The following is a 10,375-nucleotide window of genomic DNA, read 5'->3' as shown; positions in this document are numbered from 1 at the left end:
GTCTTTAAAGACTACATTATCGCTTGCTCGAGCCAGTAGATGTGATACTTTTCTATTCCATTTCTGCCATCAATTAAAATAACATGTTCTGATTGATCCTTGTTGTTTTACGCAGAAATGTCATATTTGTGTTTCAACGGCAGGATCGGTTATGGCAAATTGGCAATGTCTAAGTGGTGGTCTGAAAGTTAATGGTTCTCCCACTACTCTCCTTAATCATATCTGATGTTTTGGTTCATGTACCATTATGAAACCAACGTGGGAGCCATGCTATTCAACAAAGGATACATACATATTTTTATATTTTTACTCGGGTTTCCGTAGGAAAGAGCGCGTCTATAAATGCAAGCCGTTTTCTTTTAGGCGTCAAATGGGGGGCGGGCGAGCATACTCCCAGGTATTCTTAGAGGAGAGCGAGCAAACTTGGGATAAAAATTGCGACAGCTTGCTAATCGGTGCCCGCTCCTCGCTAGCAACATAATTTACAGAATGCTGTATTTTGTGAAACTAAAGTTTTTGAAAGAATCATAAAAGCCCTTTTATTGGTCTGCCTGCTAGAAATTCCTCAGATTTCATATCCTATTGTTTCTGCCATTTTTCCTTTTTTCTTTTCTAAGCCTGGTACGGGTAAAGTTGGTGTTTAATTTCAGATACTTGGCTAGATCACTAGTTTCGAAAGAAGGAAATAAAATCACAAAATTTACCTGGCTAAATCTTATGATAAGCAAGTTTGGAAAAACTGCCAAAATGACAGCTCTGTAATCTTTCTGAGAGCAGTTTGAATTAACCTTTATAAGCTTCAAGTTAAGATAAAATTATAAACTTAAGCTCTTGTTTGAACGGCGATGGATGTTTACGACTCTCTGATTTAATTTCTTATCTTATTTTCATTTGGTTCTGAAACCTTCTTAGCTATGAAAACCTGCAAAGTTCAGGCACTAAATTCCCCGCAAGCAATTAGCAAATCAAAACATCATTAGCATGAAGGGCGGTCCGGCCACAAGCGCTCCATTAAACCCGTTCAATTATTAACGTCTCAATAACCAATTCCGTTTTTCCCGTTTGGCCTCGTGTCTTCTAATTCTTAGATTTATCCTATTTCGGAAAAATTAGTTTTGTTTTATTTTCTCTGGTAAATCGCTATTATTTGGGAAATCCTGTCGTCTTTGAAACAATGCAGAGCATTAAGCAACAAAACTGTAATTTTAGAAACCCTGCTGAAATTTGGATTTTTTATTCCAGTTTAGGTCATTTGGGAAGCAGATACTAAGACCTAATTTCAACCTCAGATTCTCAATTATGTTTCTCACCTGTTAAAGATAACAAGTGCTCCACAGTTCGACAAAATCAAATCCAACAAATCGATCTCGCAATCATTTCAGCGTTCCCAACAATTATGTTCTGTATTCGGCTGAACGGCTCGGCAAATCTTGGAGTAAATATGCTTGAAAGCATTCTTCATGAATTGGTTTATCAAACCTTTGCGGCTAATTAACGTTTCTCCATGATTTCTCCAAGACTCTTTGTAGCTTCTTATTCAAGCCGCTAAGAATCAGCTGCTAGTAGTATCCTATTTCAGTCTAAACGTATTTGTCTTTCGATGGCATGCCATGTCTTTGTTTTGATAGTACCACCATATGACAATATAGCGAACAGTCCTAACGGAAGTGTCACCCGTACTCTTTTCTAATGCTACAAAACACGAATTAGCAAAATGAACACGTAAGAAATGAGTGGTAGGTTGTAGCCACTGGAAATAACTAAAAACATAATGCAGGTGAAGAAAGTTTCCATGTGTTATCAGATGTCACAATCGTCATTGTGACACAGCGAGCTTACGTACAGTGTTTTATTTTCATCCACAGGTTGGTAGAAGATCTGCCAACAAATAATTGATGTTTTTTATGAGGGCAGTTGGGATTAGATCGAAGCAATACAATTTTTGGAACAATTCAGGACTTAGAATGATGTCCAGACTGTGAAAGTATAAGAGGTTAAGGAGGCGTTAGACCTTTGTTTAGAAGAAAAGAATTATTGAATGATCGATTTAGGTTGACGTTACGGTCTGTGAATTTTAAAACGCGTTTGAATTTTTTAACTTTGGAGTGGTTCGACATCTCACCTAATATTTCGTAGACTGTTAGCAACATTTTAACTTTACTGAACTAAGGGCGCGTTTCTTTGGGAAAATCCACGATTGGATTTTGCGTTTCTTTACTAAACATATTAGCTCAAGATCCGTCAAATCATAGTGCATCTCTGAAACCAAAAAATCTTGCCCAAGGTCGATTCCTCTATTCCCGGTTTTCGATCCACAATGATCCAAATGATCTTGGACTAATCTGTTTCGTAAAGAAACGGGAAATTCGTTTTTGAATTTAAAAATCCAAACTTTGATTGAAGTAAAGAAACACATCCTCGTTCTTTTGTTTACGCTTTTTATATGCATGAATATCTAGCTAGGCAATCGAATATATATCGATGAAGAGACCATCGGTTACGATTTGTCTTGCAGTGCTCCTTCACGAAGAAGGTAAATTGAATCTTTGCTAAAACTTAGAGAGATTTGATTTTCTTCATCAATAAGAATCAAATGGTTTGCATTTAAGTTTAGTTTTACGGAACATAGGCTATAGAACCTCTCTAGTTTATTCGAGTATCGTTTTCCAACTTGAGCTGGTTGTTCAAACAGGTATCAATTATTGTTTCTGATGTTCAATCTACACCGAGATATTACCCGGTTTAGTTTTGTTTTTTCAACTGGCTCCTCGTATCATTTTATCCTTATTGTAAAGCAAAAAGTTCTCAGGGAATGTCCAGCACTCACAAAACTCATCAAAAAGCCGTTCAAATCAAGCAAGCTCTTGTAGTAAGAAAAAGCAGGCGACAAAATCAATTCCATAACCAAGTTGAAGCTTGATTCTGCAGACATAATAAAGTATTCTGTTTTATTAAGAACTTTTTCTTTTGCAGGAAGGAGTTTTGTCATGATATAGAATATTTGCAGCGAGAAAGAAATCGTGTTAGTTAAAATCCGTCACATCTTGTGTTTTGATTCAAAGTCTGTAATTTTAATCCATGGAGTAGTGCGTTCATTATAACTGACAAAAATTATCTTGAGTAATGTAGATCAGGAAGTTTCCGTTTTTCGGACTGTAGAATATTTGGATAGATGTTTTGTTTTGAAAATTATTTTCCCCTTTTTGATGTAGTTAATGTGTTCTCTTACGATTTCTTTAACTGTTTAGATTTTGGCCTTTCCACAAACTTTCGGATATTTTTTAGGATATTTAGATGTTGCCGCAATATTTAGAAACTATCAGGTTGTTTAGAAAATTTTGGAATTTTTTTGAAACTTGTTTTGGATTTTTTGGCTAAGAGCCAGCTCTCCCTCGCAATTTTGAAACAATTCTTGGTTCTAAGTCAGAAACAATCCAGTTCAACGGTTTCCCTCCTGAATAATATATTCCATACCACTAAAAGCATTAAACCAGCAATTTTCCAAGATGGCAGATGCTGGTACCATCGATGAGACGGAATCTTCTTCCTCTACTACTTCTACTACTACCATTACTGCAATACCTGAAACACTAAATGGAGAACTACTAATTTAACAAACAAATAATAAACTTTTTCAATTCCCACAAGTGAAAATTTAGGCATAGGAGATATACATGCAAAGGATCAAGAGGGTTTTCGAAATATTGAGAAAAAAATTGTGTCATTTAGAAATTTTTTTTTGATAATTTCTCGAAACATATTAAGACGATGTTACGGGATATTTCAATTCAGTGGGGTGGGTGGAAAGGCTTACCAGACATATTTTAAATGTTTCAAATGAGAAACCTAGCCTTTTGGCGGAAAAGATAGAACGAACTGCAATCTACTCAATAAACAGGAAACAATGTCCTTGTTTCTAGCTCAAAATGAGGTCATGCAGAAAAAGAATAAACTTCACAGACAGACGCATGAACCTCAAAACTGTGACGGACATAATTTCAGCTATAAGAGGTGTCATGCTACGCTTTATTATATAGACACGAGTGTTTTACTGGAAAATACACCACTCGTGAAATTCATACGAAACCACATCCGGGACTCGAGTAGCGTATTTTCCATATCCTCACCAATGAAGATATCGATGATTTCACTGATATCAAGTTTGTCTCTTAAATTGCTTTTAAATTTGTTGGTGTATCATCGAAAGATCATCGGGTCTTCCTCGAAAGTCTTCGGTAATCTTCGGTAATTTTCGAAAATTTTTGGAAAATGCTCAGCAACGTTCGTGTGACCTTCTACAAGTTTTGGAGAATCTTCGGAAAACTTTGGAAAGTGGTCGTAAATCTTCGGAAAATCGTCAAAAACACCGTCATCAGAATGTCTATATAATAAAAAGAACACTACACGTTGGCAGGAAGATATGAATTTCATGTTCTCGTGGCAAGAGCAATATCTCACAAGTGAGCACAGCGAACTCGTGAGATACTGTTCTTGCCACTCGAAAATAAAATTCATATCTTCTCGCCACCGTGTAATATCGTCTATGTATTCGCTTGCGCTATTTCCCACACAGGAATATGGAACTGAAGGCGATAAAGACCCACGACGACGACGATGATGCCTCCGGTAAAGCAATGTTGTTTTTTTGTGGTTATTTTTTTCTTTTTGCAAAATATGTTTAACCTATTAAATGATAAAGCTTTTAAAAAGTAGTCTATGTCCGACATATAATTATATAAAATATCACTAACCAAAGCTGGTGAAACTCTATCTTTTGTTGATGTGTGTGATGTAGTTCGACCAGGTGAAAATTCTGTCCGCAAACTTTAAGATTAAAACATCAGTTTTAAATCAAAATCTGTGATACTAATTTCCAAAACCACGAAAATAGCCGTGCTTTATCTCTTTTAAACAGCGTGATACCAGCTAGCTACGTGTCGATAAGGGAAGCGAATTGCATTAACATATTGAGTACCATTAGTTACCTCATTTGCACTTTGTCAAATGTTTATGATTTCAGAAACGACTTATAATTTTAGGAACCTTCGCCATTATAAGTGAAAGCCAAATATTGACCATGAACAAGATTGTAACCTACAAAGGTGAAGTCGCCTTGTAGACCTTTACAATGCAAACATAATTAGCATTAAAAGCGCGGGTCACAAGCACCAACCCGCACCATTTAAGTATATTACTTTCACCTGCAATTTTATTTTGTTTTGTTTTAATCTGTTTACAGACCCTCTATTTTGTCTTGAGTTTGTCGAGATCGGAAGCTTACATTCTCTTTCCAATAACTCTTTTCCCTTCCCTTAGCCGGCGGGGCCTTGGTATGAGAAACAAAGGGCTCTTAACACATAGGATTTCCCAGTTCTCGATTCTAGGTTTTCCAATCCTCATTTATATAGTCTTACTGATTGTTCAACCTGTTGCGAGCCTCGGACTCTTTTGAGACGAGACCCTCCGATCGACAATTCCTGTGAAGAAAGTGATTCTGGCGACAAAGAACGGAATTCTATAATATTTTTCACCTTTCTGTAGCACGGTTGGCACAGTTTCATCAGTAAAGCCGCACCAAATTTAATTTATTTGCCGACTAAAAACTCAAGCACTTTTAAAAATTTCGACTCTTTGCTGCTTTTCTCGCCGAAAATATCAACCGAGTAGTTTCTAACTAAAATCGTTGAGTTGAAACAGTGAGTAGAGAAAGTTGAACTCTACTCTTTCTTGGGAAGAGTTTTCTCCCAAATCCTCCATGTCCTTCATTCATGTCCTTCATCAACACGGCTGTTCACAGTTTTTTGGCCATTCAGTTGCTTTTGAGCCATATGTCAAGGGCTTTCAGCTAAAAATATTACACTCTTTACTCTACAGGAATTCAAGAAAAAAAAAAAACTTTTCTTTCTTTCTGGGCAAATTTTGAATCATTTTACCTATCTTTGACGAAACAGCAGATACATCTTAATTTGAAGGATATAGTAATCGGTTTTCTAACACCAGAACCTCGACTACTCAATTTTATCTGTTACTTATATGTAGGAAAAATTTCCTTGTTGCGGTGTAAAAGGAATAAAGAACTTCCAAGTAGGAAAAATTTACTTATTGCTGTGTAGAAGGAATAAAAAACCTCCAAGTATACGAGGTTTTAAATCTAAAGTCAAACGAGACCGAGAAAAAAACATCTGTACAAAAAATATCAATATCCTTATTCTGAACTTAACAGTCCTTTATACGTTTTCATACGTACTCGGTGTGACTGATTTTCAAAACTGCCTCTGAAAATGACATCCTTTATCTCCTCTAAACGAAGTGAATTAACCTTTATTAGCCAGTCACGACGAGTCTATAATTTCAGAAAAGACAAATAATTCTGTGTTACTAATTCAGCTTCTCGTGGTTTTTGTAAATGAGGAAAACGAGTCTTTGAATTCGGAGTAAACATATCGGCAACGGGTTCATGATGTTATGTTAAGCGACTGAAGCTAGCGCTCTGGAAAACTGACTCCCTTGACCTTTTCTAAATTTCATTTCCCCTGAAATCCTTCACAGAATGATCAACTCAGCACTCCACGAATACCACAGCTCTGTTTTTAATTTTCAGCCATCATGTGTGTATTACATCACAATATTATCTTTTAACTCATTCGTCATCATTTTACTCTATGTGGCCCTGATATCTTTCATTACGCACAGAAGTCAGAGAAGGGTGTCACCATGTCTTTTATATTTCATCACACTGCTGTGGAGAAGAAGGCAAGTATATAACGTTTACGTTAAGCTTAAAACAAAAATCATTGTTCGAATAATAAAAACGATACTTTAAAAGCAGGTTTAAGTTGCAGACACTACAGTATCCATGGTTAGCCTCTTATATGGAATGCTAATCATGTGGGGTTGTTTTTTCTCATGTGGACAGACCAAGCGGCTTTACACACATTTTTGACTTCCATCCCACGGGTACCATGTCTAAAAATAACTTGACAGGGAAAATCTTTTGAATAAGGCTTATATGGGAGATTAAGATGAACTGTCTTGCTTTTCATCCTCTCTTGATTGCAGCTATAGGTTCCATGGGGGCTGGGGATGGGGGGCAGAGTGTACTCCTAGAAAAATTGGATGGAGGCGTGCCGCCCGCTTCCCAAAACCCTTACATTATTTATGACCAAAATCTGGGATTTCCCTTCCCTATTTCTGACCTGAAAAAAATAGCTTCTTCTAAAAGACATACCCAGTTCAAGGCTACAGTGCAAAAACTATACCCTATTTATGGCTAAAATCGATACCCTATTGATGATCAAAACGCCTGAAAACCCTACCCATTGGAGCGGCACATACCTATATAGCCCATATAAGGGAGTACCCCTCCCCCCGGGCTATAGGTATTGCACGAAAGGCACTGTGAATTTTTTCACTTCCGTGGATATGTTATTGAAGTCATTACATGCATCAGTGCTATCGTTCATGAGCACAGCCTGGTAAGTCAAATATTCGGACATCATCAAGGTCTTTAGTTCTCGTAGGTAAGTTTGGTCAATATTTTGAACATGATAAAAACACCCAGATCTTCTTCGAATTTGTTGGTTATCTTCAAAAACTTAGGATAGGAATTGAATGTCTTCGAAAGTCTACGTTATTTGTACATTATTCTGTTTGGTCTCCATTTCGTTAAAACACTCCTCGGTCCGGAGCTCCAAAAAGCGCCCTCCACCATCCCCTTCACGGCGTCTTCCAGCAAGAAATGCGTTCTTTTCTTTTTAATTTCGTTTTTTAAGAAATCGTCCGGTAGAAAACAGAAACGTTTTCTTTTCTGCAAGACGTCGCAGTTCTTGTAAGTTTAGTTTTATGTTCACGGTCGTCTACAGACAATACGCATTTAAGATTCTACTCAGTACGCGGCTTGGGTTATAGAGTCTGCCGTCGCCTTTGGGGCGATTTACAGCCTAAGGATGCTTATTAATTTACCCTTGTTCAATGCTGAAACTTACCTGCCACATACCAAGGGTAGGCTGTCTTAACCGCTGTAGATGTTTCTGGGACAACCTTAAATGATAACTTGGTATCGCCGATACTGCAAGTGCAGTCCTGTCCTCCTCCCCCATCTCCTTTTTGTGCAAGGAAACACACGGTAAACAAACCAAAATCGAATGCTGGGCTGGTTCCAACAAGCATGGAAGTGGCGCTGTTTGGAGGATATTTTGGCAACGTGTCCCACACAAATTCCAGTTTTATAAATTTGAGCGGCTACAAAACAAAAAGTAAATGAGAATCAACCTAGTGACTTATTGTATTATTATTATTATTATTATTATTTTGTTTTAATTTGGAATGTTAACAATATACAAAGATACACTAAACAGAAGAAAAACAAACCTAACACTACTTACAATGATTGAATTACAATAACCTACACTCACACTAATTACAATACAGCTGCTCTACTAAACAATACAAATAAACGGTCTTTAAATTTATATAATATGATACTTATCTAATTTAAACCGCATTTTGAATGTATGCTTTCTCTAGCTGTATTGTATTATTTCACTTATTCCTTGATATTCTTAATATGAGCAACACAAAACAGAACAAAACAACGAAAAAGAAAGAAGGATGCTCTAGTTTGTTTACCGCAAATCATAAAACCTCTTTTGTGGATTTAAATGGGGGCAAGGGTAGGGGGAGGGCATTAGAGTAGCATTCTTAGCAACTTAAGATAACTTTTCAATTTGAAGTTTAGAAGTGAGCTTTCTAATGAATTCTTTCACATTTTGTAGTTTTTGTGTATACAAATAATATTTGGCAAATAACAGGGTGAAGTTAAATTTCTTTAACGACTTATTAGCGCCTTGAGGATAATTCTTTGGCTTTAAACCAAACAGTATTTCAAGTGGAGATAGTGAGAAGGAGATGCCATTTTCTTTGTTGGACCATTTAATGACTTCAGAAAAGAACTGTTTTGACCAATGGCAGTTTAGAAAAGTGCTGCTTATTGAGTCGGGTTCTTGGCATAATAAACACAGCATGTCTGATTCTATACCGTAGAAGGAAATATTTTTTTTAGTCCCCACAATTCTGTGTCTTTAAGCTTGTTGTTTTTCCAAACATTTACAACACGATTGAAAAAGGTGCCTAGTTGAAGTCCTACAACTTGTAGATCACGTGTCCATTCTGAGTATACCGTTATCTCTACATTGTCTTTGTCTATTAGAAGCCAATAGTAATCTCTGCTTTTCAATTTGTGCAAGTCTATGACGGTATTCGGAGAGAGTTAAAATGCATTTTCTGCGAGAAAGGTGCTTTTATCGACTTGTATTTGTTTTGCTTTATTAAGAAGCTAAGGTGCTTAGGAATCGCGGAAACAACCTGCATATAATTTAGAAGATTGCATTCAACCTCGTACTTTTGGATGAACTCTGGGAATGTGAGAAATTGGCCATTTTCCTGTAAAAGATCCTGTGTAAGGAAGATTTTTTTCTGAAACCATTCTTTGCAAAAAATGGTTTGATTTCCAATTAAGATTTCTTTGTTGCTAAATAATACCAATTCCTGGCTAATGGCACAATTGTAGGCTACTTTAACCTCTACAAAATGTTGTAGCATTGACTTCTAGAATTGCGGTAAGTTGGTTTGCTTCAGAAGTTTTTCATTGTAATTGCATTTTAACAAAAAGTTTAGGCCACCATATTTATTCAAGAAGTAGTTGGGAATCGTCTTCTAGGATTCCTCCCAAGCTTGCTCTTTTTTCAACAGTCTTACGATTCGAGCAAGTTTTAGTGACCTGGACATTAACTCAAGGTTTGGCGCATGCAAACCTCCATCGCTATAGGCAAGAGATATTACTTTTCTTTTAATCAGTGTTGTCTCGCTTTTTTTCCAAAAAAACTTAAAAAGAAGGTAGTTAGTGTCTTAACCTAGTGGCTTTTGTTATGCTGAGTATTTGCATGATATCGATTAAAATTCGACATACCTCTTACCAACAGAGTTCAAGGCCCGTACTGTAAGCTACGGATCGAGTTTTTCCCTTTCGATTTATGGCTTAAGTCGTTAGCACGTTTAAATTGGAATGTTTTAGACTTTTACTTCCTATACAAGTTACGAACTCTTGGCAAGAAATTACGAAACATTTTGGCGACGAAAACAGCTTTAAATTTTAGCGGATCGTACAGTAGAATGTGGCCGCTTAATTGAATAATCACAGTTGGCCTAGTAAACTGAGAGATATTATAACTAAGGTTATTACCCAGTTTTGCAGTGCGCAAAACACCGATCAATCATAATATAATTTGTAAAATATTGTCAAGCACTACATTGTGCACTGTTGGCCTCGTCTTTAGGAATTAAAAGGGATTTTTTTGTCACGAGCCTTCAAGAGACA

General features: G+C 36.6%; 1 protein-coding gene across 1 annotated transcript; it reads right to left on the bottom strand.

The window, feature by feature from the left end:
* Positions 1–6,688: 6,688 nt before the first annotated feature.
* On the bottom strand, positions 6,689–9,818 carry LOC145490421 (endoribonuclease endu-1-like). The gene is made up of 3 exons (XM_081469543.1): positions 9,813–9,818; positions 7,986–8,241; positions 6,689–6,739 (listed from the first exon to the last, which is right to left on the bottom strand). The coding sequence occupies exons 1-3, from the start codon at positions 9,816–9,818 to the stop codon at positions 6,732–6,734; spliced, it is 270 nt and encodes an 89-aa protein (XP_081325669.1). The 3' UTR covers positions 6,689–6,731.
* Positions 9,819–10,375: the final 557 nt, after the last annotated feature.

This window comes from Orbicella franksi, chromosome 6, assembly GCF_964199315.1.
Source record: "Orbicella franksi chromosome 6, jaOrbFran1.1, whole genome shotgun sequence".
NCBI lineage: Eukaryota > Metazoa > Cnidaria > Anthozoa > Scleractinia > Merulinidae > Orbicella > Orbicella franksi.
This window is presented reverse-complemented; position numbering and strand designations above follow the sequence as displayed.